At 63.3% G+C, this 26,244-nt stretch overlaps 1 protein-coding gene across 3 annotated transcripts in view; it reads right to left on the bottom strand.

The window, feature by feature from the left end:
- Window positions 1-26,244, bottom strand: part of LOC122467521 (cell migration inducing hyaluronidase 1) — a 55,617-nt gene that overhangs the window by 15,514 nt on the left and 13,859 nt on the right. For all 3 annotated transcript variants that reach the window (XM_043553889.1, XM_043553890.1, XM_043553891.1), the window contains exons 7-19: window positions 25,770-25,865; window positions 25,256-25,377; window positions 23,341-23,473; window positions 22,404-22,595; window positions 16,398-16,573; window positions 14,546-14,755; window positions 7,376-7,581; window positions 6,717-6,786; window positions 5,813-5,941; window positions 3,511-3,596; window positions 2,483-2,614; window positions 1,522-1,557; window positions 1,285-1,440 (exon numbers count right to left, since the gene is read on the bottom strand). In XM_043553889.1, coding sequence (XP_043409824.1) covers window positions 1,285-1,440; window positions 1,522-1,557; window positions 2,483-2,614; window positions 3,511-3,596; window positions 5,813-5,941; window positions 6,717-6,786; window positions 7,376-7,581; window positions 14,546-14,755; window positions 16,398-16,573; window positions 22,404-22,595; window positions 23,341-23,473; window positions 25,256-25,377; window positions 25,770-25,865 — 1,744 coding nt within the window. The remainder of the gene's footprint in view (window positions 1-1,284; window positions 1,441-1,521; window positions 1,558-2,482; window positions 2,615-3,510; window positions 3,597-5,812; window positions 5,942-6,716; window positions 6,787-7,375; window positions 7,582-14,545; window positions 14,756-16,397; window positions 16,574-22,403; window positions 22,596-23,340; window positions 23,474-25,255; window positions 25,378-25,769; window positions 25,866-26,244) is intronic.

Raw genomic sequence — 26,244 nt, 5'->3', positions numbered from 1 at the left:
GTGACCAGGAGGACACGGTCCCTGCTCACAATCGCCACGTGAGGGACTTGCCCGGTTCGGCAGAACTGTCGGGCCTCCATAAACAAACTCAGCCCTGAAAGTCATCAGAACATTCCGGCCCCGGAGGGCTGGTAACTCTCAGCAAAAAAACGACCAAGTACGCAGATCCAGAGTTACTCATAAACACCACCCAAAGGGGCTGGTCTATCGCTGCGACCAGACAGAGACCAGGGCTTCCAGACCACTTGCGCCAAAGGAGGCCGTGGTTCTGTCCGCAGAATCTTTGCAAAGGCGCACGTCCACTGGGGTGGGAGCTCCGGGGCCGTGTCCTGCCCACAGAGGCAGGGATTATATTTCTCCTGAGAAAGGCGGGGGGGAAGCTCTGGGGGCAGGAGGGCTCTCGGCCCTCGGGGAGCAGAACCCCGCACGTCTGCCCGGCTCAGAGCCTGGCCATCGGGTTTGGGTTCACGTCTGAGCAGAATCACCATCACATGGGGGACAGACGTCCTCACACCGACCCAGCTGAGGCTCCCCCGGGAACTGACCGAGCCCCTCTGCTCCGTGAGCTGGCCAGCTCTCCCGGTCCCCCCTCCTCCAGCCACCTGGCCAGCCTCCCCCCGCTTTGCCGGAAACACGTTCTGCAACAGAGAGCCCGGGACCCCTCAGGACAGCCCTACGTTTCTGCTGATGAACAGGCCTGGCCGTCAGACAGTTCTTCCCGCACTAAACTCCTTCTAACCGTGGGGCCCATGGAGAATGAGTTCTGTCTTGTAAGCGTCTGGAAGCCCCGACCACGTGTGACGTCGCCTCCCGTGCTGATCCCCCTCGTCTGACCCCTGAACTCCTGACCGGAGTTCCCAGTCTGCGTGTGACACGGCGCTGGGCTCTGTCACCTTCCTGGGTACCGTCCTCCAAGCGTGCTTTGGCCCATCTCTCTCTCCCCCGTCCCCAGAAGTGGGTGCAGTGCTCCGAGTAGGGTGCTATCAGAGGAACCCGCGGCCGCTGACCCCAGACACCGTAGCCCCGGAACCACCCCGTGCATCTGGACCATCAGGTCCCCCTGCCGCCTGCCATTCGACACTGAACGCTTGATTTCTCTCTCCCGCTCTAGACCTCACCCCACCGCCGGCCAACCTCCCTTGTTTCAGTGACTTCTCTGACTGGTAACTGACAGGGGGGTTCACAGTCGACAGGCGGAGCTCTCCCACGAGCATCATTCCGTCTGTGGCTGCCACTCGGCTTAAGGCACGCAGGACAAGGAAGCCTCCGTGGCTGCAAACCTACTGGCCTATAGGGAGGGTCCTCCCGCTGTGGTCCAGGCCACCGGGGCCCCAGATCCTGTTGTCCATCATCTCCGTCCCCACGTTGCCACTCTCGCCGACGAACAGGCTGTTCTTGATCTCCTGCTTGGAGCCATCATCATACGGGAAGGTCCCGCCGCTGTGGGGAGGAGGCGTCTGGAATGAGCCGTCCGTAGCCGGCTTCCCACACAGGGCTCGGCACGAGGACAGCTGCTCTTACCTGGCCAGGGTCAGGCCGATGCCATTATCAGCGAACCTGGGGACGAGAGCGGACGGTCAGAGCCTGCCCTCGCGCCACGGCCAGGGACGTGGCGGAGGGCGGGACGCTTCCCTGTCCCTGGCGTCACATGTGGATACTGTGTGGGGAAGGGGCTGCAGACTCTCCCACCCTGCGCGGCAAGCTCGCCTCCCGCTCGACGTCTGCTCGCGAACAGTGGCCTCCAGCATTGCCCCCACGCTGCTGACTCCAGGGCTCGTGGGAGGTTGGATCAGGGGGTCGTGAAGGACCTCCCCACTCTCGGGGCCGGCCCCGGGTGATGGCGGGGTACGTGCGGGCGGGTTGCACTCCCCTTAGCCACGTCCACTCCCATTTCAGCCACAGCGGGAAGGACAGAGGGACGGCTGGCGCCACGTCTCCCCGGAAGGCAGGCGGGCGCCGGCCCCGGGGCCCCGGGGGCCCAGGAAGGGCGGGACCCAGTGTCACAATTGTGCTGTGGCCCTGCTTTGGCGTCCCAGGAGTTGAAATTTCAAGCCCCAGTCCAACCGCTTCCTAGTTGTGTGACCTCCCGGGAAAGTCACTGAGCTCAGCGTCAGTTGACCATCTCTAAAAATGGAGATAATTTGCATCTTTGAGAAGCACAGTGAGGAAGGAAGGCAAACGAGGATTCTGCACGCAGCAGGTGCCCAGGACATGCTGGGAACTTCCTTCCCTCCTTCCGACGACTGGCTACGTGGCCCGAGAGAGCCTCACCCCGTGGCAGGTATGACCCCCAGCACCCGGCATGTGCTGTTTTCAGGGGGCTCGGGGGTGGGGGGGGGTCGCTGCCTCTGCCTGGCTGGGGACTGACCAGAAAGCCGATGTCTGTGTGCCTGTTTCCTCCCTGCCCCGCTCTCCCCTCCCCCATGCGGGGGAGGCACCCCCCACCCCGTCCTCGTGTCAGGACCCCGTGCCCGGTCCTCACCGGCAGCTGTCCAGCCACACGTCCCCGCCGCGCAGCCAGGCCCCGTGGTCCTGGTTCTTGTAGGCCGTGAAGTGTTTGATGATGGCCGGCTCCCGGGGCTTCAGCGGGTCGGCATCCTGGTGAGGGCTGTACCTGGAGCATGCCACGGGGAGGGCACAGGTGGCCGTGTCGGGGGGACGCCTCAGCCGACCCCCTTCTTGGCCGAGAGCTTCTCTCCGCACACACAGAAGCAAGGAGTCCTTCCTCCAGGGCCCCAGCCCCACGCAGGCTACAGACAGGCCACTGCTCTTGTCCGTGGGCACCGAGGAGCCCCCACCCCACCCCGCCCGGGGGCGGGGGGGTCAAGGCACAGCGCGAACTGGCCGGGCCCCACCCCGGCGTGCGGTATGGCCCCTGGAAGGAGAGTGAGCTGCCCAGCCGCCTGGTAACCTGGGGGGCCCTTGACCTAAAGCCTCTTCCGGAATCTAGCTCGTTGGCTACAAAACGGGGCACGGAGCCCAGCTGCTCAGTGTGTCCGGACCAGCAAAAGCCACCCGTCGGCGTTATCACGGACCCTAGCGCCACCCACTTACGACGCAGACCGACGCCTCGGTCTCTAAAGGGCGCTGGTGTTTCTAATACCCTTGAGGTGTCGATGGCACCCGTGGAAAGCAGCCGCTGGCCTTCGGCTGAGCTCTGGATTGTTCTGGATTGCTTTGTGGGCACAACCCGCGCGTCCCTTTAGACCTCGGCCCAACCCAGTCCTACTGACCGTGCGGGTACTGGCTTTGCTGAGGGATCCGGGAACCTCTAGAAATTTCTGTTTCCCTTCGGCTGCTGTAGCATAAAGCCTAATTCAGTCTTTGCCCCGCTCGGGCTTTCAGCATCGGACCCCCAGCAGCTAGCTCACGGGCCAGGACGTAGAAAGTGCTCACCAGACACCGATGAGTGAGTGAGCGAACGAACGGACGAACGAACGAATGAGTGGAGAGGACGGGGCTGGGTCAAGAGGTCAGCAGGGAGAGTGTGCGTCCCCACGGGCCGTCTACCTGGCAGAGATGATGGACAGGAAGGGCCGCTTGTCCTTGGCAGAGGCCTCCGTAGTTTTGACCCCGTTGTCAATGATCATGCCAGCCTGCAGGGGAGGAGACGGTCAGGGACGCATCCACGGCCACGGCAGGTGGCAGGCACCTCGTCACGCCACGCACACTCTTAAACCTTCCAGTAACGCCGGCTCTGCTCTCAGGACCCATTAGTGGAGGCAAGGGGTCTGCAGCGAGGGAGGGGAGGAGCCCATGCTTCTGCTCTGCTCAGGGCGAATCTGAGGTGTTCACGAAGGAACCGAGAGGTCTGGGGGCTAAGTGTCTTGTCCAGGGCCACGGAGCTAAGTCCGTGACCAGAAGTCACCTTGCTCTGGGCGGTTACAAGCCCAGGCCCAACGTCAGGGGCTACGGGAAATGTGTCTGGTGATTTAAAGGAAACACTGCACTTGAGGCCCCTCCCCTGGGGCAGGGGTCTCGGCTCCTCCCACTGGACTCTCGGCCTCCCGGGAAAGCCCGAAGGCACGTCCCCTTCTTGAGTAGCTGAGGCCACTCTGGCTAGAACAGTCTTCAAGGGACTGACAGTGAGGCAGTGGTGGCGTGAGTGGAACATGAGGGGCTGGATCCCCGCTGCTCGCTCATGGGCCGTGACCTTCACCCTGCAAGCCTCAGCTGTGGCCTCCACAAGCCGGGCTACGAACACTGATTTCAGAGAATATGGCGGGAGGCTCGGTGCTGGCCCCGGTGGATGCTCCATACCAGGACCCTCGCCCACTGGGCACAGGGTCAGGGCTCACTGGAGGGGCACCGAGACTGGGGGCCCTCGCCCACTGGTTACGGGGTCAGGCCTCACTCAGGGGCACCAAGACTGGGGACCCTTGCCCGCTGGGTGCAGGGTCAGCACTCACTGGAGGGGGCACTGTGCCCGGGGACCCTCGCCCACTGGGCTCAAAGTCAGGGTTCACCGGAGGGGCACTGTGCCTGGGGACCCTCGCCCACTGGGCACAAAGTTAGGGCTCACTGGACAGGGCACTGTGCCCGGGGACCCTCACCTGCTGGGCACAAAGTCAGGGCTCACTGGACGGGGCACTGTGCCCAGAGACCCTCATCCACCGGGCACAGGGTCAGGGCTCACCGGGGGCGGGTACCTCACCCTGCCATCTTCCCCAAGGCCCGCCCCTCCTCCTGTGCCCCTGAGTCCTTGCCTACTTCCTTGTAGGAAACCACTGTCCCTCACAGACCTCCCTGCTCTGACCTCTCCAGGCCCACCGCCCAGCTCAGGGGACGGCTTCTGGAGGACGAGGTCCTGACAAACGGCCCACACGTGCTGTGTCCTCTCGGCTGCCCACACGGCACCCCTGGCCGCTCCCGCGTGGCCCACGACAGCCTCAGAAATGCCCGCTCTGTCAGGGGGACACCGATGACCGGCAACTCTTCCTTCTCAGCTCCCTGGGGTGTGCCCTCTGCCCGTGCCCCCCCCACCCCTGCGGGCCCCTCTCTGGCCCCACCACCCGTGTAAGCACAAGCCGAGTGTGAGAAGGTTTCTCTTCTCACAGTCTTCTCCCCGGTTGACCTTCTTTTTTAAACCCTCCCGTGTCCGTTCCCCGCCCCCCCAGGGGCCTCAGTTTCCTCATTTGCGCTATCAGGGACTGGACAGAAGATCCGGACACGGGGCTCTGTCCACGCACCGTGCCAGCGCCCCCAGCACCACCTGTGTCCCCAGGGCGGCTCCCCGGTCCCAGCCTGGCTCCCCAGCTGTGCGTCCCACGGCTCTGGTCTCCGTGCCGTCCTGGGTGGGCGTCCTCCACACCCTCGGGGCCCCGGCCCCTTCCTTGCGCCTAACTCGGCAGCGTCTGGTCTCCCCTCCACCCCCCGCACCCCCCGGGCTCTGTGCGGAAGGACCAGAGCAAAAGCCAAGGGGACGGAGGAGAGGGGCCCGTGCCACGTCTCCGTTCCTTCAGGAGTGCGTCCTGACTGCGTCCGGCGCCCAGGCCGGGCCAGCCTGTCACAGCCGGCACCGCGCCCGGCCACCAGGGGGGCGGCGGGCCCGCGCTCGGGTGTCCCCCTGCCGTCAGCCTGCACAAAGGCACATCCCGCTTCTCCTCCCGGCTCTGACCGGGGGCCGCGTCGTGTGGCAGGAGCGGCCACGGGACATTGTCGCTAAGAAGGCCGCTTTGTTTCCTCCCAGACCCGCGCCAGGAAGGCGGCTGGTGCCCGGCCGGAGCCCGGTGGCCGTCCGGCCCTGGCAATGTGCGGGCCGGGGGAGGGGGACCGGCGGGAAGCGGGGGGCGCACTGTCTGGAAGGACTTACGCGGTAGTTGGAGTGTGCTCGGTTATTGTGGAACCTTCCCAGCGGGATGTGCTCGGAGTAACCTGGCGAGTACGTTCCCACCGACGGGCCCGTCGGAACGTGGTGAAAAATGAACCAGAATCCGGTTTCCTGTGGGAGGAGGGCACGGGGGGGCGAGCCGCCGAAATCAGCCCAGCACACCCCTGGTCGGGGCCACGGGCTGGCGCCAGCCCCCCACGGGCCCCCCGCCGCCCTCCCCCAAACACGTCTCCGGGAGACGGTCCAAACTCTGGCAGATGCATTTCGTGGGGCCCACCCGGGCTGTGCCAACCCTTCACAGGGTCCCGCTCGATCGGCCGTGGGCTCCAAGCGGTTGGATTGCAGAGTCCCCGTGGGGAACGTCCCATGATGTGCTTGGCCCCTCTCATCTGGCAGCTGGGGAAGCCGAGGCCCAGAGATGGCACCTGGCCCGCTCGGGGTCCCCCGGACGGCGAGCCGCAGGGAGGAATGGCCGTGTAGACGGAGTGCTGTGTTTGGATCCCACGCACGCCCCTGGCACGGCAGCGCTCCCTGCCTCGGTTTCCCCACCCGCCACATGAAGGGGAGGGGTGCTGGCCTTGGGGGGCTGACGCGAGAATTAAACTACTTCGGCTTGGAGCGCTGGTGTGCCAGGCACCGCCCAGGCTGCACCCATTGGATCCCACGAGGAGTCATTTCGATAAAGCGCTTTGATCGCCAATATGATGCAGCGACGGAGCCATCCGTCAAAAGCAAGTCCGTCCGCCGCCAGCCTGGTTTTCACGTCTCCGCCCCAGCGGAGCCTGAGCTGGGGCCCCGAACCCACACTCCGGGCTCATCCCCGGCCGCCGCCGCCTCCCAGCCCCCCTCCTTCCCTTCTGCCCGGCCCGGGACCCCTTGCGCTCACCTCAGAGCCCGCGGCCGCACAGTTGATGAGGTTGTTGTTGGGGTTGGCCATCCAGAAGGTGGACACTGCGCTGCAGGGGGGAGGGGGGGGACAGAGATCGCATGGGGTCACATGACGGGCAGCCAGCTCCTGCGCCCCTCGTCAGACACTCGAGGAATCCTTAATTTGCGATGAGACTCGGTTTTCTCGTTCGAGTGCGGTACATCTAAGCGCCTCATGTGCTCAGAATTTCCAGGGGGCCATGGCCCCGTGGGGCGGAGGCAGATCAGAGGTCACAAGTGCCCGGGAGAGGGGCTGTTACTAAGGGGGCGACCCCGCACCGGCGGGCGGATCACACGGGAACCCCTGTCTGCTGGTGCCCACGGCCACACACCCTCACGGGAGTGCCGTGTGACGTCGGCAGAAGCCAGAGGATGAGAACAGAGGTTCTCTGATGGACGTGAGGCGAGCTGGGGAGGTACAGCACACCCTGCCCTCTGCGCCTGCTGACCCTCGCGCCCTCTGCACCCCCTGCACCCTCTGGCCGCGAGGCTGAAGGCACCAGGTGGTGAAGGGCTGGCAGGTGCAAGCTTCCCAGAAGCCCCAGGGTGCAGAGATCAGAGGCCACCTGGGGCGGGGCAGGAGGGGGATGCGTGTGGCCTGGAGACGAAGCCACTCACTTGCAGTCCTGCCGGGGCTTGGGGACGTAGCCCGGGTACGAGTCTTCCGTGATCATCCTGCACATCTTGCTGTCCCGGTCAGAGGGGAGGAGGGTTCCAGACTTGACCAGGAGGCCCAGACAGTGGTCAAAGGTGTTGCGTTCCTCCGGCCCGTCCTCCGTGAAGAAGCAGTGGCCCAGGGAGTTATAGCCCACCACGTCCTTGACCTGCAGGGGCCAAGACAGGAGGGGACACGTCGCCCAGCGTCCAGCTGCTCATCAGGCACACGTGAGACGCCGTCAGCCGTACGGCCGGTCCCACTAGGAGCAGGGGAGGCTTGGGGAGGGGGAGGGACGAATGGCGACTTCGAAGCCCCTTCCCGCTGGAGGTGCTGCGGCCGAGGCTCCGTGGGGTGGGAGGGGACAGGGTGTCAGAAGTGCGTCCAGGAGGAGGCAGGGACAGGTCACGTGAGCCCGCCCTGGTGAGAACGCGGCGGGCCCCCGGCCCACAAGGACAGCAGGCGAGGTAGGGGGAGCAGGAAGGTAGGGGGAGCATCCCCGGGAGGCAGCACGAGAGCCAGCCCAGGCCGTGCCCTCACCCGGGGGCCCGAGCCAGCCTCACAGCCCAGAAGGCACAGCCCGTGACATCTGCAGACTCGAGGGCCAAGAACCAGAAAAGTGTGCAAACCCCAGCTCGTCACAACCCATCTTGGAATCCCGGAGTCAGCGGGGGGCGAGGGGCGCAGGGGGGAGGAGGAGCGGGAAGGCCGTTCTCAGGCCCCGAGAGAGCCGGGATGGTCCCAGGGCATCTGTCACACGGGCCCCCGGCCCCCGGTCCCCTTGCCCGCCGCAGATGAGCCATTCCAGCTCTGTCATCTCGGAGGCCCCTTCTGGGCCTGAACCCCGCTAACATATCAGTCTCGGAACCAAGAGATCCTCAGATCGGCCTGAGCCCCAGCTCCCTGCCCAGCGCCAGTCGCTCACAAGCATCTCTGGCAGACGGGCTCTGTGCTCCCCCTCGAATGCCCCAGAGACGGGACGCTCACCACCTCACGAGGCAGCCTGTCCACGGTGGGACCCCCAGGACGGCGAGAAGCACCTCGTTCATCTTAACCGACACCTGCCGTCCTCACCCCCACCCTGGGGCCTGACCGGCCGGTGGCGTCACCCGACGAGGACGCCCCTGCCTCCCTAGGACCGTTCCACTCACACCTGTTAAGTACCTACCGCCAGGCCCGGCCCGGAACATCGACACACCGTCCAGACACAGCTCCCCCCGCAGTACTGGGCACAGTTCGAGGGGCCGGCCCGTACTTGGTCAGATGTTTAGCGGCAACCCTGGCTTCTGCCCCCGATGCCGACAGCACCTCCTCAGAGTGACAACAGGGGGGCCTGGGCGGCCCGGTCGGTTGAGCCTCCGACTTCGGCTCGGGTCACAATCTCTCAGTCTGTGGGTTCGAGCCCCGCGTCGGGCTCTGTGCTGACAGCTCGGAGCCTGGAGCCTGCTTTGGATTCTGTGTCTCCCTCTCTGTCTGCCTCTCCCCTGCTCACACTCTGTCTCTCTCTCTCAAAAATAAATAAACATTAGCAAAATTTTTTTAAAATGTCTCCAGGCTCATTGCCAATATTGCACTGGTGTGTGTGTGTGTGTGTGTGTGTGTGTGTGTGTGTGTGACAAAACTGGCCTGACTGGGATGCACAAATCGAGGCTAAATACCCCAACTCCCTCCCAAGTCGTTGACAAAGCCTGCCCATTCCCATTTTTAGGCAACCACGCTCTGGAAGCATCCGGAACGGGGACCCTTTGTGTCCTTTTAATCTTGCTGAAACCTCGCACGATTCTATGATCATTGTTTTCGGTTCTTCGCTTTGTTGTGTTTTTAGAGGTAGGGAAAGTGAGGCTCTGGGAAGTCAAGTGATTTGCCCAAGGTCACACGACCCACGTGCTCAAGGTCAGGGCTGGAACCCCAGTTTTCTAATTGTGTCCATTCACCCCAAAGGGGAGGATCCGCCCTGTTCCAGGCGAGCTCTGTTCCCTCAAGCGTCCGTCCCTAAACTCTGGCCACTGGCAAGGGCGTGATCTTGAATCCTATTCGGTCCCTCAATGAGCATTTTGTAAACACCAAAGTCATCCAGTGGGACTGCTTCCTCTCCTCCCAGTGAGCTCTGAAAGCGTGTTATAAATAGCCTGGAAAGACAAGGACGGGAGGAAGAGGCAAGGAGCTGGGAGGCATCTCAGAGCAAGTTCCGGGCCTCAACTTGGCAGGGAAGGGGTGGGGGTGGGGCGCCTCCCAGGGGCTCATGAACCTCGGGCTGGAGCCCCGCTTGGACCCAGGCCCCCTGCCTCCCACCCGAGGCTCTTCCAAAATCGTAAGCCCCTGCCTGCCCCACCGTCTGATCACACCTTGCGTGGCCCTTCTCTGAAGGAAGTGAATGGTGGATCGGGGACATTCTAATTCTGACCAGTGCCCCAGGGAGAAGTCCCTCCAAGCCCCTTGAGGTGCGCCACGGAGACAAAAGTCCCCATCGAAAGGAGGAACAAGGACTATTTTTTGGGTGTCCGATATCTTACAGACAGTATCTCACTTAATTCTTATGACAACATCATTCCCTCTCAGCCAATGACACTGAGGCAGAGAGTTGCCCAAAGCCACTTTCCCTTCAGGGACAGAACTGAGACCCGATTCTCCATCTGCCTGATCCTATAACCTGTGTGCTAATCAGCTGTCAGCACCCCAAGCAGAAAAAAACCCCCTCATCCCGTGTTGCATTTCTTTCTCCTTATCGGGGTGGCAGGGGGAGGGCGGTGAGGGTGGCGTGGGTGGTCCAGGCGACAGCACGGGACGGGGGAAGCAGGTGCTGGGTGGGGAGTGGAAGGCACAAGTTTCCGCCACAGGTTTGCTGTGCCCAGCTCGGAACACGTCGGAACACGAAGCCGGGAAGGAGGCAGAGCCCCGTCGCCCTCCGTCCGCCTCACCAGGAAAGGACCGAGGCCCGGAGCCGGAGGCAAGGACAGCGGCCGTGGCCCGTTTCTGGTTGCTTCCTGCGCTGACCGGTGGGTGGGGTGGCCCTCCCTCGTCCCCGACCCGTCAGCAGAAGCCCCGGCCAGGAAACTCGTGGGGGAAGCAAGCAGGGGTTCCTCACGTGGGCTCAGGCGCAGCCAAGTTCAAGAAGCGACTGAGACTACGAACTCGAGAAACCGGGGAGAGGGGAAACCAGGAGAAATGCACGCTCGCCTGAGAGTCCCAGAGCTGAGGTGGGGACACAGGGCAGGGGGCTCGTGCCAGGGGCGTCCAGGGGTGCCCCGGCCATCGGCAGAAGGACACGGGATGGCGTGTCCCTAAGGCTGGAGGGCTTGGGGGGGGCGGCACGGGGCACGGCCAGCAGACCCAAGCCGGGGGCGTCCCGGCTGCTCCTGGAGGCGTTTACACCAACGACGACACATTGCGAGCAGGGGACGAGGTGGGGAAGCGGGGAAGGACACGTTTTCTTCCCCACCCCCACTCTTGGCCCCAAAAACAGGGGAGTCGGGGGCGGGGGGGGGACGAACAGAATCCATATGGGCGTCTTTTCTACCTTCCTCAAAACTATTGGAGGACATTCATTGTTTCCACGAAGCAAAGGTGGGGGGTCCCCCGTGTCCTGCCCCGGAGCTCAGAAACACACACGAGGACGCGGTGGGAGCCCCCCGCAGGCCCCCAGATACCCCGCGTGCGGACACCTTGCAGGACAGCCTTCCCCTGAGCACCGGCCTCGCCCACACGGTAAACCGCTCACGCCGAGACGAAGCCAGTGAACGTAAATGCCAACGGAGAGGGTCCGGCCCCCTTCTGACGACCACGCGGTGCGGCTCCCCAACCCCCCCCCCCCAGGGGGAGGAACGGGAAGGGCTCAGGGAGTCAGAGGCCTGCGCTTCGTCCGGGTTTGAGCCACGGCGATTCGGTTTCACCGTGGAAGGGCCACACGGGTCCGTGGCTCCGGATGGCCCCCCGGGGAGCTGACGGCTGCTGCCTCCCAGTCTGGTGGCCGGCGTCCCCGGGGGGCAGACGGAAGGACGGCCACGGGGCAGGACCGCAGGGTCTCCTGCCTCCGAGGGGCTGTCCGCGGCTCTGGCTCCAGAAAGCCTTCTCTGCCGCGGGGGCAGCTCCCCGCCTGCATCCCTGCTCGGCCGTGCCGAGGCCTCCGCCCCCTTCACCGCTGCTGGCCCTGCGTCCCCCACCACTGCCTGTTTCGGCCGAGACCCGGGCTCCGGGCTCTTGGAAGCCTACCGTGACCAAGACGGCCACATCCTCTCGTTCTTGTCGTCTTTTTAAAAAAATTGTTTGTGTTTATGTATTTTTTGAGAGAGAGAGAGAGATAGTGAGCAGGGGAGGGGCAGAGAGGGAGGGAGAGAGAGAGGGAGAGAGAGAGTCCCAAGCAGGCCCCGCGCTGTCAGCACAGAGCCTGAACTCATGAGCCGTGAGATCGTGACCGGAGCCAAAACCGGGAGTCCGACGCTTAACTGAGCCACCAGGCGCCCCCTTCGTTCTAACTGAGAAACCACGAGAGGTGTTTGTCAGGCCCTGCACAGCCGCACGTCCACGCTACATGGCGTGTGCGTGTGCGATGTCCACGCTCCGCGTGTGCGTGTGACTGCCCCGAGCTTGAGAACAGCTTCCACCCAGCCCAGATCTGTAGTCACAGGGCCTCTGGGAAATCTTGGTACCTTTCTCTCCAGGAACGGGAAGCAGGGGTGAATTTACGCCGAGTTCAAGGACGGAACTTCAGAACAAATGCTCCAATCAAGCAAAGGGCCTCACACTCGGGCCCGTCACCCTTCTTCACTAATTCTGCGCCGTCCCGGTTCCCACAGCTTCCGAGCTCAGTCACCACCCGCGAGGGACCGTCTCCGACTGCCCGCGTGGGGTCCGGTCGGCAAACCGCGCGGGCGGACGGCACGGACCAGGCGCCGCTCTGGGGCCGAGTGTGTGCCCCGCGCCCCGCGCCCTTGGCTCCCTCCTTACAGCCACCGCGTGGGACGGGTCCTGCCCGCCTCCCCGTTTTCCAGAGGAGGAAACAGAGGCACAGAGAGAGGTACGGAGACTGGCCCAGGCCGCACGACTCGCGAGTGGCAGGAGCCGATGAAAACCCAGAGCCCGAGCTTGTCGGGTGCCTCGTGCTGCCTCCCTGACGGTTTCCCCTTGTGAATCCTACTGTCTTTCTGCTTCAGCCAGAAGACGCCCCCTTTCCCTCTTCCTTGAGCCGGAAAAAAGTTCACGTTCAGCACAACCCCTCCCCTCCCGCCGGGGAGGATCAGCCCCGGCCCCCGGTCAGCTTCCACGGGAGCCCCGGCCGGGGGGTCCCCTGTGGCACCCGTGCCTGTGTTTGCTGCGACTTCCCCACCCGGCTGAGGAGGGAACGGGGGGGCCACGGCTCATACCCTGGGGACCAAGCCCTAGAACCCGCGGCTTCCAGACCAGGCCCCGTGGCCCATGCCGTCGCCCCGTTTCTCAGCGGGTTTTCAAATCCGAGCACTTGAGGCAGCAGGCACCGCTCAGAACATAGGAGCGCACCGAGCAGCCTGGCAGCGGCTTCACCCCTCCCCTGCCCGGTGCGGAGGTCCATCACGTCGGGCCTCGAGCAGGGCTGCAAACTCGGGGGGCCTTGGGGGCCAACGGGCCATGGGTCGAGTGGCACCGGCCTGGGGCGTTTGCTGTAATGTGCTAGGGGGTGGGGGACACAGGGGAGCCCTCGGATGCAGGCCTGGCTTCGCTGTGGCCCTGCCCCAGGCCCTTGTGCCGTGCTGGAGTGTGGGTCCCACGTGCCTACCCAGACCACTTTTTTTTTTTCTCTTTTCAAATGCAACTGCTTTTTGAAACTAAAAGTTTTTGAACGTTTTATTTTTGGAGAGAGAAACAAAAGCATGCAGGGGAGGGGCAGAGAGAAAGAGAGAGAGAGGGAGGGAGACACAGAATCCGAAGCAGGCTCCAGGCTCTGAGCCATCAGCACAGAGCCCGACGCGGGGCTCAAACCCACGAACCGCGAGACCACGACCCGAGCCGACGTCGGACGCTTAACCGACCCAGCCACGCAGGCGCCTCTCAAGACCACTTTTCAAGAGAAGCCAAGAATCCAGATTTCTATGTGAAACCTCTTAATTTTTAAATGATGGAAACTAATCCCAATGTTTCTTTAAACACTATTTAAGCCAAACAAAACACAATCTGGATTCAGCTTGCAGAATGCCAGCTTGTAACGTCCAGGTCTTAGAATTTCTAGAGGATATAAGTTGAGTTCTTTATCTTTTCTTTCTTTTCTTTTCTTTTCTTTTCTTTCTTTCTTTCTTTCTTTCTTTCTTTCTTTCTTTCTTTCTTTTTCTTCCTTCCTTCCTTTTTCCCTTTTCTTTCTTTCTTTCTTTCTTTCTTTCTTTCTTTCTTTCTTTCTTTCTTTCTTTCTTTCTTTCTTTCTTTCTTTCTTTCTTGTTTTTTTGAGAAGCACAGAGAGAGAGGCAGAGGGAGAAAGAATCCCAAGCAGGCTCCACACTCAGCACAGAGCCTGACTGGGGGCTCGATCCCACAAACCGTTAGAACGTGACTTGAACAAAATGAAGAGTCTGATTCTGACTGAGCTGAGCCCCCCCCCCCCCGGGCACCCCCAAGTGTAGTTCATTTAAAGAAGAACAACCTAGAGTAAAAATCGGCTGTGCAAATCGGGACAAGCCTGATGCACACTCTGCTCATGAAGCCGTGCCTCCCGGCGGAGCTCGTGCTGAAGGACACCCGGTGCCACAGGGGAAAGGTCTGTTGCAGCCGCCACAAGCGTGGGGGGCAGAGGCCACAGCGTGGAGTCTTGGCATGACCCCCTTGCCGGCCCTGGCAGACCCGTCGTGCCGCGGAAAGGTCCTCGGATGGCCCGCCGCTCTAACGCGGCACCGAGGGGCCGGGATTCCCCGCGACCACTGCCAACTCGCCCCCCCCTGCAGCCCGGCGCCCTTTGGCAAAGGCACAGCCCTGTTCCCTCTTTCCTTCTTGGCTGGAGACCTGCTCTCAACTGGCACCATGCTCAACTCTGAGCCAAGGACGGTTCAATCCCCCGGGGCCCCAGGAGAAACGACCAGATCCGGACGTCCCTCCAGCGCCGACGGCCCGGAGGAAGGGGACTCGAGAGCGGGGAGGGGACGGACCCTCCTCTTCCCCGGGAAGGAGGTACTTACCAGCAGGCCGTTGGAGCCGTGCACGGTGACGCAGCGCGAGAACGTGTGGTGGATGGAGAGCTCCCGGACGTAGGTGGGCGGGTCGTAGCCTCCCCGTCCGTCCACGTCGCCCGCCAGGTGGAAGTGAATGGGGTACTGCCCCACCAGCTGCTGCCCCATGTGCTTCAGCTCTACGCCCTCCAGGTGGGCCGCCTTAAAGCCCAGCGCGAACTGGAAGGGGGGAGCCGAGGGTCGGCACGGTCTGGGAGGCGCCCCCGGCTCCTCGCTGCTGCCACGTCCCGGACACGCAAGGGGCCGGGCCAACCCCTGCCTCGGCCACGGAGCAAATCAAAGATCCGATCTGCAAATGGCCCTTCCCATCCCCCGGGGGGTCGAGGCTCCGCGAGGAACACAGGGATGTTACCAGGCAGTGAACTTCCCCGGGGCGGGGACCCGTGGATGGACTGGGCGAGAGCGCTTCCATCCCCGCCCCCACTCCTAGGCCCTGAGGGTCGCGAGGAAGGGGGATCCCCGAGATAACCAGGGGCGGGGGGAGGCTGGCATGAGCCCTCCCCCCACCAGGAGAATGGGAATCCGGGGTAGGGCGGGCCATGGGGCAGAAGGAGCCTGTGGCCTGGCCCACGGTCTCCAGGTGAGAGGAAGGGGACGCTGAGCCCAAGTCCCCATCAGCCCGTGACTCCGGGAGCGTGTGCGGGGCTCGGGGTGCCCCACGGGCTGGCTACACCGTGCACGTCCGCAAAAGCACGCTCCAGAAACACCGCCTGTCAACAGTGGGGCTCAGCCCTCTGCCACTAGAGTAGGGTGACCTTCAGGACTCGCCAACCATTGTCCCCAAGGCAGGCGTCACCCGCAACGCGGCTCTGGTAGGGCCGCCCTGGAGGGCTCTGTTGGCAATGCCTCCGAGGTCTGGTTCGGGCCACGTGGCAGGGAGCTGGAAACAGTTCTCGGCTGAGGACGTTCCCGCAACCCCTGCCCCCTTCCGCCCCAGAACCCGACGGGGGCATAGGTGCACCTGCTTCTGGAGGTTTACCGTGACCTCGCGTTGAACGAGCAGGGCCCGGGGACGCTGGGAGCCCCTGGGGGAACACGTGGCCTCACAGCATGACGCTGCCACGTTGGAGCCGGTGGGGCTCCGGTGGTGAGGTCTGGAAGCTTCCCTCTGGCGCGCAGTGGGGTCACCGAAAAACCTTATCCTGATGACACGCGATCGTCGCTTCGCGAAGCTCTAAGGCAGCCATGTTCTACCAGCTTTGACCCTAAGTCACTGAAAGCAGCGGCCACGCACGGAGCTTCTGGGCGTCCAACGGTACCCGAGGTGCCGGGTAAGGGCACCTTACACAGGGATGCCGACGAACGTCCTCTTTGGGCTCAACGCTAGGCAAGCACGAGCTCCGAGAACCGACAGCCGTTTCGACTTATTGCCGGGGGAGGACGCGGCAGCCGGGATCTCCGTCTCTGCCCGGAATGCTCGCGGGCAAGCTTCGCGCCAGACCCTGAACCCCCCAACCCCCCTTGCTGTTTGATCTGAACTTGCATGGATCTGTGGTAAGTGGGGCTGTGTGAGTCAAATGCCCGTTCTTCCGGGGAGCCCTTGGGGTGGGGGGGGGACACCGAAGAAAGAGAACCAGCACAGTGGCTGAGGGTCGGAAGCCGCGAAGGCAGGGAGCGCGGTGTGCCGTGTGACTGGGGGGCGGACTCATCTGTCTTGTGGCCGAGTGTTGACGGCTGGGACAGCACGGCTCTGGTCTCTCCCCCCCTGGTCCTGCCTTCTGCTCCCCGGCCCGGCCCGGCCCGGCCAGGGTCCCGGCCAGGCTGGCATCGTGCGAATCCTCCCGGCCGCGAGGACCCTTACCTTGATGTGGCCCCCAAAGGTATCGAAGTCAAAGAAGCTGCAGATGTGGTTGCTGTAGGGGTAACACCGGTCCTCCATCTCCCCCCTCACCACGATGTTCCGGCTCAGGAGCCCGACCTCCGCCCGCATGTCCACACCGTCGATCTCCTCCCCGATGTGCAGGTACAGGGGCTTCCCTAGGGCGGAGAGGGGGGCGGGGGATCAGAGGCCGGTGCTCCAGGCCCCACGGCTGCCACTCGTGTGTCACCGCGCCCCGTGTGCTCGGAGGTCCCCGTGGTCCCCCAACCCGGTCCCATTCTATGGAAGAACGAAGGCCATGCAGAGATGGCATTCGTCTCCCCGCATCGGTCCCTCCTGGGGTCTGTCGGTTGTAGCTCCCCATGTGCTCCCAGGGAGACCCACGTGTCCCAGCCCCCCTGAGGGCGGCTGTCATACCAGCCCCCCCACCAACCCCCTGCTCTGGCTCCACCCCCAGCCCTGGAATGTGGGTGTGTCCTAGCCGGCCGGGAAGGAAGGAAGGAAGGAAGGAAGGAAGGAAGGAAGGACACGTACTCTCTCCCCTGTATGCCGACCCCAGCCCCACCCCTCCCACAGTCTCAGGGGCCTGGATTCCAGTAACTTCTTCTCTTGCCTCGTGTGGGTGCCTTAGGTTCTGTCTCCAAACTCATCCAGGCCTCCTATCCTTAAAAATACTATCAAAAGACTTTTCTGCACCACTCGGATGCCCCTGTAGCTAAGGGTGGTCCCCTCATATGCCACCGTGAGTCCCTGGGCGAGGGTGCCAGCTCCCAGCACCACTCCACCGGTCCAATCCCACGCACTTACTCCCCTCCAGCCTCCTCCTCCTCCTGCCCCCCCGGGGTGGGGCAGTGCACCCCAGGAAGGTGCGGGGCGACAGGACCCCGGAAACTTGGAACTGTCTTCCGGCCCCAAATCTGCCCCCACCCAGTCCCAGATTCTTCCGTGGAGCAAAGACATCTTGGCCTGCCTCTAAACGTGGCTCGTCACTGGGACGGCTGACCCGGCCAGCAGGTGTCTCCTCCATTCGGGGACACGGTTACAGGGCACGACCTCTCGTGGGGATTCCCGGCCCGCACCGCAGGGCACACGCCGTCCCTGCGGCCCCGGCTCGAGCGACGGGCACACATATCAGCCCACAACACGGCTGACCCCCGCGCGCAAAGGCTGGGGCTGTGACGCATCCGACTTCGGCTCGGGTCGTGACCTCACAGTTCGTGGGGTCAAGCCCCGTTTCGGGCTCTGTGCTGACTGGAAGCCTCTCCTTCGTCCCTGGCTGGTCCGGCCTCCTGCCGGTCGGCCCCGTGACCTTCACAAGCATGCGGGGGGCGGGGCCTTCCGGGCAGGTGGCGGGGAAGAGTCTCCCGCGCAAAGAGCTTTGCGCGGGGTTCTGGGTGACCCGCCGGGGGCGCTGGGCAGAAAGCTGCTCCCGGCCAGCGAGGAAGGGCCCTCACGTGCCCGTCAGCTTTAAACGCCCGAAGGCCAGCGGCCGCTACAAGAATTGATGACAAGGCCCCTGGTCTGCCTGGCTCGTGCCTCTGAGCACGCTGGACGCGGACCTTCTTTTCTTTACCAGCGGCCACCCCCGTGGGCAGCTTCACGGGCCCCCTCCACCAAGCGAGGCCACACCTCGGCCTGTCCCTGGAGGACAGAAGGAACGCTGGCCGGCCGGGGCACTGGAGGCGGCTCAGAGGCGCCCAGGAACCTGCCCACACGAGTGCCCGCCCGACGGGCTGGGTCCCGGGAGGCACGGCGTGGCACTCGCTTCCCGGGGCGGAACGCGTGACGGGAGAGGTCGAAGGGAGCGTGCAGGCTGGGTCCTGCCAGCCGGTCACGGGGACTCCGTGCTTCCCGATCCCGCCCCGACGGCTCCTTCTCTGCCCAGCCCTCCCACCATCTGCCACACGCGCCTTCGATCCCCGGGGTTCCCGCCATGCCGGCCGGGCCAGGACACCAGGCCTCCCCCTGCAGACACACATCCCCGGACGCCCAGCCACCCCTCACAGCGTGTGCATTTGGGGGCCCAGTGTCCCCCTCAACTACGGGCGGGGACCAGTGGAACCCGTGTGTGCTGACCAGGGGCGTCCGCTCTGGTGGGGGCTCAGAGGGCCTCCCCAGGGATCCGCCCTCCTCTCCAACACGGCTGGTGGCGATGCAGCCAGGCTGCCCGTGTCAGATGGGGACTCAGGTGATAGCTGTGAGTCCCCGAGCACAGCACTTTCGCTCCCGGGACCTCGGGCCCTCCTTCCAGAAGATACGAACCGCACGCGTCTCAAAGGTAACCGTGCTTGTTAAGTGAGTTAATCCATGGAATGAGCTCAACACAGTGCCTGGCACGTGGCAGGGGCTGGTGTGGCCCAAGTGGCACGTGTGGCTGTGGCCCGTGTCATCCTCAGGGAAGACTGGAGTCTGGGGCTCCCGCCACTGCCTCACCTCCAGGTGGGGCATTTTTGTTTGTTCCACGGGGGGGGGGGGGGGACACAGGGTGAGGGAACAGCCTCGAGGGATGCGGAGGGACTGTGTCTTTCCAACACCTGCAGCGGGGGCCAGGGGGGCACAGGGCAGGAACGCTTCACTTCGGCTGCCCCTTCTGCACCATGGGCCCTTTGCAGGACCTGTCAGGACCTTTACAGGACCCATCAGGACCTTTGTGGAACCTGTCAGGACCTTTACAGAGCCCATCAGGACCTTTACGAGACCTTTGCAGGACTCATCAGGACCTTTACAGGACCCGTCAGGACCTTTGTGGAACCCATCAGGGGCTTTACAGAACCGCACAGCCAGTTTATCTGTCCTGCTGCCGTGTTCACAGGCCACTCCCAGGCCCTGCTCTCCCCCCCGCGCCCCCCCCCCCGCCCGCCCCATCCTGTCTGCAGACCCTCCCACCCAGCCTCACCCCTCCTTTGCTCCTCCCACCGCTGATGTGTGAGGGCCAACCAGAGAAAGCAGATATGGCTGAGCCAGATTGTCCCAAATAACCCAGGAGGGCCACGGGCACAGGTGAGGGGTGGGGGGTGGGGCTGGGGAAAGCGGCGGGGGGCTCTGCAGGTGCCCTGGCTCCACAGCCCGAGCTCTCTCTGCAGGCTGGGCTCCCACCTGGACACTCGGGGGTCCAGAGAGGAAAGGCATCGAGGCCCTTCCAGTGGGAGAGACGGGCAGGTGCACTTGAGGCTCAGACCCAGCAGGGCCCGGTGCGTCTGGGGGAGGGGCTCGGGCTGGAGGAATCTAAGCCACGGAGTCCCCAGGTCCCTCCTACGGGCCAGTCATCGAGTGGAGGCCCTGGGGACGGGGGCCTCCGAGGAAGGGGACGGAGTAGAACAGGGAGCCTTTGGAGCCAGAGAGCTCGGGGTTTGAGTCCCGGCTCCGGCCGCCCGCACAGACACCAGCTCGCCCCGCTAGAGCCCCCCGAGGTGACGGACATGCTCCGTCGTGCGCATCCAGTACGTCAGCCACAGGCCGCCCGCGGCTACCGGACAGGCGGGATCTGGCTGGGGTGACGGAGCGGTACAATTTTCCACTTTAAGTTTAATGAGATGTGAAGAGCTTCGTGTGGCTGGTGCCTGCGATGGAAAGCAGGAGGCCGGCCGTTTGAGTTCCCTGAACCTGAGTGTCCTCCTCTGTCCTGGAGAGACGGTGGCCGCCACCTTGTGGGGTCACCGCGAGGAGTGAACAAGATGGCTCTCGTCGCGTGCTCGGCAATCACGGGACACAAGAGGGGGCGACACCAGCCGACAGCGGTACCGTTTAGAGGTGCGCGCGCGGGGTGGGGAGGGGGTGCATGGAACAGCCGGGGTGTGGGAACGGAGGTGGAGAAGGTCTCAGGTTTCCAGCCGCCATGTCAGGAGGTGTGGGCATCCACGCGGCGGACGGCAGGACCGAAACAGCGTTTGCAGATGAGTCACAGTTTCGTGACTCTGTTATGCCCATCTGTTTCCTGTCAGAAAGCCCTTCGTGTGCACAGAAGCCTGTTTCCTGGAATCTGGGGGCAGCGAGGACAGAGGGCCCAGGAAGGCTGTGTCCCTCCCTGCAACCAGCCCTGGGGTGACCCTGAGACGTCACTGTTGGGGGCACGGTTTTGGAAAAGACGGAGCGGGTGGGCCTTTGCTTCATGCCAGTGGAGGACGGGGAGGCAGAGAACGGGCTTGGGGCTGAACGGGAGAAACGTGGGCCTCCACAAGACAGACAGACGGACGGACACGCCCCCTGCCCCCAACTACCTGGGGCTTTTCTGATGCTTCCCACCAGGGGGCGCTGTCCTCAGGTAAGCGCCCAATGCTCCTGAGCCAAGTGCAGGGTTCACCAGGAGCCTGATAACTTTAAGGGGGTGGGGGCTGAGAAGGGGGGGAGGGGTGGGGGCCTGGTGGAAATACAGGCAAGGCCGTGCTACGCCAACGGAGTGAGGAGGGTCCCCAGGGGCTCCAGCCTCTTCTCCTGTCCTCCCTGGGTGCTCGGGGCCCAGGGCAGCCCCATCCCACTCTGTGTCCAGTCCTAAGAAGCTTCAGGAAGCAGCCGGGCCTGTTGGCCAAACGCTGCCCAGCGGGGCCGCTCTCCAGCACCCGTGCCCAAGCCGCACCATCGGGCGAGGCCCGCGCGCCCTGACACCGCATGGCCCTGGGCTCTCTGGGCCTCTCGGTGCTCACAGCTCCCCCATCGGGACCTCTGCCCCCGAGCCTTGGGGTGTGAGACACAGGGGTGCAGACGTGGGCTGGTCTCTGCCGGGCGCTCCTCCGTCGACCTCCGTGCAGGCACGGGCGTCACGGGCTTTTCACCCTCTCAGAACCACAAGTGCCACCCCGGAGCCACACGTCACCGCACACTGAGCAGTTGACATCAGCTCAAACCGTCTCAGTGCCACTCTCACCGACAGTCCAGGAGGACACCTGACGTCCCAGGGGACCCGTGCACGTGTACTGGCCCCGGGGACACAGGAGTCGCCCGGCAAAGACCAGGGCCTAACGCTCAGGGGGGCCTTTCCTTCAGGGAGGGAGCCGCTCTCCATTCAGTAGTCCCAGAGGGGCGCCGGTGAGGGTGCACCACCGGGGGCGGTGGGCGGCACACAAGCCCCCAGCCCGTCTGCTCTCTCCCCGGAAGGTGACCTGAGCACCGTGTCCAGGGACCGTGCAAGGCGCTTTCGGACAGCGATGCCCGAGGACGCTTCCCGCTCGCTCCCGCTACCCAGACCCCCGAAGCGGCCCCTGCCCCTCGTCCTTGTGCACCTGGGCTCTCCAGCTCCTCCCTCGCTTGTCTAAGCTCAACGGCCTCCCGGAAAATTCCTTTTTTGCTTGCGACAGTCGAGTTGGATTCCGTTGCTTGTGACCAAAGCACCCTCGTGGATGGATACGGAACTCTCTCCACTAATAACGATTGACCTGGACTATACCTTTAACCCCAACTGTCTGAGACTCCAGGAACCTCACGTGATATAAATTGCAGCACCACTAAATCTACGTTTAGGAGAAGAGTAAGGAAGACCCAGAAGCTATAGACGGAAAGGATTTAAAACTGCGGTAGGTCGCATCATGGCCTAACAAATATTCACCCCCTTCCCTCATCCTTGGCGGGAGACGCAGGCCGACCCGCCCTTCCGTGTTGAGCTTGACTATGTTACTTGCTTTGTCCGCTGGAATGTGGCTGTGAGAACATGCCAGTCCTGAGCCCAGGCCCTGAGTCCCCTTGTGTTTCTGTTCCCTCCCCAACGGGAAGACAATGTCCTGGGAGGAGTGAGAGTCGCGGGTGACTCTCAGTCAGGTGAGAGCTGACCTGAACCCCGCTGGCCCCCTGGAGCCACGCTCGGTCCAGGGAAGCTGAACCCTCGACAAGCTGCAGACGTGGGAGTAAGAGATAAGCGCTTGCCACAGAGGTTCGGGTCTGTTTTGTTACGCAGCATTATCATGGCGGTGGCTAACCGATACAGATTTCCCCTGCTTTCCGACAACTTTGAGCCTAATAGGTCCGCTCGGCCCGGGGAGGGGCTAGTGAGGGTCTTACCTGCCACCTTGACCTGGTTGGAGGCACAGGCTCTGCAGGGGAGCACCTGGAACTCTTCTGCCTGGTACATGGAGTAATCGGTGCTGGCGACGACCAGCGTGTCTCCGGGCTTCCACGACCGCACATCGTCCTCCAGGTTCAGGATGGTGCTGTTCACGTTGGTGTCGATGGTGACGGTGAGTCTGGGTCTCACTGGAACCCCAAACGGGAGGGACTGAGAAACGGCCCTCGGTCCTTGGCGAACTTTTGACCGCCCGCCTCCCCCCTTCCCCTCCCTGAATAAATGCTAGGTTTGCCTATCCAAACCCAAATCGCCAGGCTCAGCCCATCCCAGGCTTGGTACAGGTTTTTGAAGTCAACAAAACCTTACCAGAAAAGAGCCGTTCATTAGCCCTGCCAGGGGAATTTTCCACTGGCTCCTTTGCTAGAGTTAAATGCGGTCCCTCACCACACCCACTCTGCTCAAGCTGCACAAATATAGTTCCCCTCAACTAGTATTTACAGTAGCCGTAAGCCCTCCGCCCCACCCCCCTGGGAGAACTCTCGTCCCTAATGACTGCCTTCTGGATGGGGCCAAGGGCCTCCACGGACCGGCCGACCATTTCCAGGCCCTCCTAACGGGCACCTCGGGATCCGGGTTTAAAATAACAGCACCCAGAGGCCGCGAGCTCGCGCCTCTGTGGGGGCGGGGGGGGGGGGCGCAGGGAGGTCGGCTCTGTCCCCCGCGCCCTGGCTTTCTTGGACCAGGCCCTTCCCCTTCCTGAAAGGCATTCGGGCAGGGCGGGGCTCTGCCGGCTGCTGCCAGCTCCCAGGACCGTCCCCCGGCTCCCGTGTCACAGACGCGCTCCCCACGGCGAGCTCGGCAGTGGCCCCGTGTCACCGCCACGCGCGGAGGCGGCCGACCCAGCCACAGCCCCGTCCCCGGCAAGCTGCTTACCAGGCTTCCCGCAGAGGAACCGCACGCGGTAGCCGTGGCAGGGGCGGCCCTGGTCGTAGCACGCAAACCTGTAATCCTGGCCCTTTTTGTGGACAACCTCGGCGGTGAGGTTAGCGCCGTCCAGCGTAGTGGCCTGGAAACGGCACAGAAATTACAGGGCAAAATCATCTTTCTTTTCGTGCGGAAGGAGGGTGATGATTCACGCTATAGACGTATTGCCCCAAGCCTCAGGGCGTCCCTGCTGCAGATGCTGTTTGCTGCGGCCCGAGACTTTTCTTCCAGGGACCGAGTGTCACTTCGGTCGCAAGAAAACGGTCTTGTGACAGGGAGAAAGGCGCGAACTCGCAGGATTGGACAGGCGCGCCGCCCGGGGTCCTCAGGTCCTCGGGGCCCAAACCACTGACGGCCCCGCCGGCCGCTGGCTGAGCCGTCACGGCCTCTCCACGGTGACACGGCACTTTTTCCGGAGCCCCTCACGACCCGCACGCCAGCCCTGCAGCTGTGCGCTCCGGAGGACGGGCTCTGTCCAAACTCCTGGCGCCCCACGTGGTTCCGCATCATGGAAGGGGGGGAGCCCGGGAAAATCTGGTGCGCACGACCTCCTTCCTCCTCCCGGGCAAGCCAGGAGGGCTCTGGCTTTACGGGTACCAAGGCGGACACCCAGAGAGGCTGTGTGACCTCCCCGGGGCGAGCCAAGCCAGCGAGCAGCAGAGCCGAAATTCGAACCCACACCGAGCCCGTGCTTCCCCCCACCTCCCGCTGCTGCCCTCGGACGAGCCGCCCTGCGTGCCTTGCTCTGTGTCCATCTCCTCCCGCCGGACCCCGGGCTCCGGGGAGGGCAAGGAGCCGGGCTCTGCCCGCCTCCCGGCCCAGGGCTTGGCACACAGTGGGGTCTCGGGGATGGGCACGGACGGGCGGGCGGCTTCAAGGCCAGGTGGAGGGTTCAGGGAGCGGGCTCAGAAGAGGTCGTGATCCCTGCCAGCTGGGGCTCGTCCCGGAGCCCGGGTGTGTCTGCATCAGGACTGTGGCCGTCATCAGGGGCAGGCAATTTAGAGCAAGGCCACAGCTGTTGTCCTCTTTGGCACAGAGACCAAAGGGACCAGGGCTGGGGAAACAGGGGAGGCGAAGTATAGTCAGCCTACTTAATAATAGGGTGGCGGGGGCGGGGTGGGGGGACTTTTCAGGAAACACTAGTTTGAACACAGCAGGTATCTGTCGTCCTTGGCTTCAAAGAGCCACGTAGCAGTGAGCTCAGGCGTCATTTAACTCCGCCCTTTCCTGCCAGTGATGCACTCACGCCCATGATCTTGGGGGGCGGGGTGGGGGGGCGTCCAGCTCCCCCACAGAAGCAGGAGTCGCAGACTTGCCTGCTCCTTGCAAAAAGCTAAGGCCGATAATTAGCGATTGTAAAATAATTAACAGTATTATCACGATAATGAAATAAAATAATCGTGAAATAATAAAATCTACGGGCACTTCACATATTGTTGCATTAAATCGACAGAATGATCGCGCGGGGGAACGGTGATCATCTGCATTGTTGCCTGGGAGGAAACGGGGGCCCTAGGTCACTTGACGGGCACCCGCCGTGGGGAAGCAGCAGCTCAGGGCCCCCCGTGGGTGGAGGAACTCCAAGGGAAACTGCCGAGCAAACGCTGTCCGTTCTCCCATCGCGGGTTTGCATTCAGCTCAGTGGAGCCCAGGGCGGTGGGTGTGCTCTCCACTCGGGCTGGGTTCAGCCTGCACCCCAAATCCCACTGGATACTGTGTGTGCACCCCAGGGCCCAAAGGAGGTCAACTCTGCGGGAAGACTGAAGGAGAGGCCCCAGCCCCACGCCGGGCGCTCTCAGCCACGGCTACGGGCGCAGGCTTAGGAGGAGGCAAGGGAAGGGGAGACTAGAAGAGAGCTCGGTACCTGTATATCGATGGGGCGGTTGCAGATTTTTCCCGGGTGAGCCGCCCGGAGGTCTGAAATTTTCTCCCCGCCTTTAGTCTGCGGCACTTTGTCGTGGTCGAACCACCCCGTCCATTCCACGTCTAGACAGAAAGCAAAGGGCAGGGTCGGGCAGGAAGGGCCAGCGAGGGCACGTCCCGCTCGGCGTGGCCCCAGGCGTCCCGAGGACAAAGACGGGATCTGCCATCAGCCCACTACTGGGGGCACCGAGGGGTGCTCTCTGCACCCCTGTCCCGCCCCGGCTGTCTCCCGTCCAGTGCTGCTGCTTGGCACAGAGAGAATTCAAGAGGGAGGGCGTCCCTCTGGGCTAGCGGCCGCACTGGACCGATTCATTAGTGACAGCTTTCCGTCCGTTGCAAATTTAATTTACGGCCATCCGGTGGCCTTGCGGCCGCAAGAGAAGCACGCTTGCTTTGCCAAGACAGGAAGTCCCGGCCACTGTTGGGTTTTGTCCTGGGGGCCCCAAAGTCCTCACCTTGAACCCACTCGCTGGATGAAGAAACGTTGAAATGCTCGCCGTGCTCCGTCCGGAACACTTTGAACACCCGGGCAGCAGCGGAGCCGCGGTGCCCTGTGGGAGAGACCAGACCCCCCCCCCCCGGATTCTGAGCGCTGTGATTCCGAGGCAGAGAAAGCCCCCTACGCCCACCGATCCTGAGCTATTTCTTTAAAAAAAAAAAAAGTTTCAGGCCAATGTTTCTACTTGGGAAGCAGACGGTGGATTACGTCTACTGTCCCTTCTCATGATCCTGTTTTAAGAGTCGACTTTTGGAGGGGCGCCTGGGTGGCTCAGTCGGCCCAGGGTTTTCATCTCCCGGGGATGACCTCGCGGTTCATGAGCTCGAGCCCCGCGTTAGGCTCTCTGCTGCCAGCGCCGAGCCTGTTTTGCGCGTGAGCTCTCGCTCACAAGTAAATAAGCATTAAAACAAATAAAAGCTTGATTCCGGTGT

This window comes from Prionailurus bengalensis, chromosome B3 (assembly GCF_016509475.1).
Source record: "Prionailurus bengalensis isolate Pbe53 chromosome B3, Fcat_Pben_1.1_paternal_pri, whole genome shotgun sequence".
Taxonomy (NCBI): domain Eukaryota; kingdom Metazoa; phylum Chordata; class Mammalia; order Carnivora; family Felidae; genus Prionailurus; species Prionailurus bengalensis.
The sequence above is the reverse complement of the archived record's forward strand: the minus strand, read 5'-3'. Positions and strand labels throughout refer to the sequence as shown.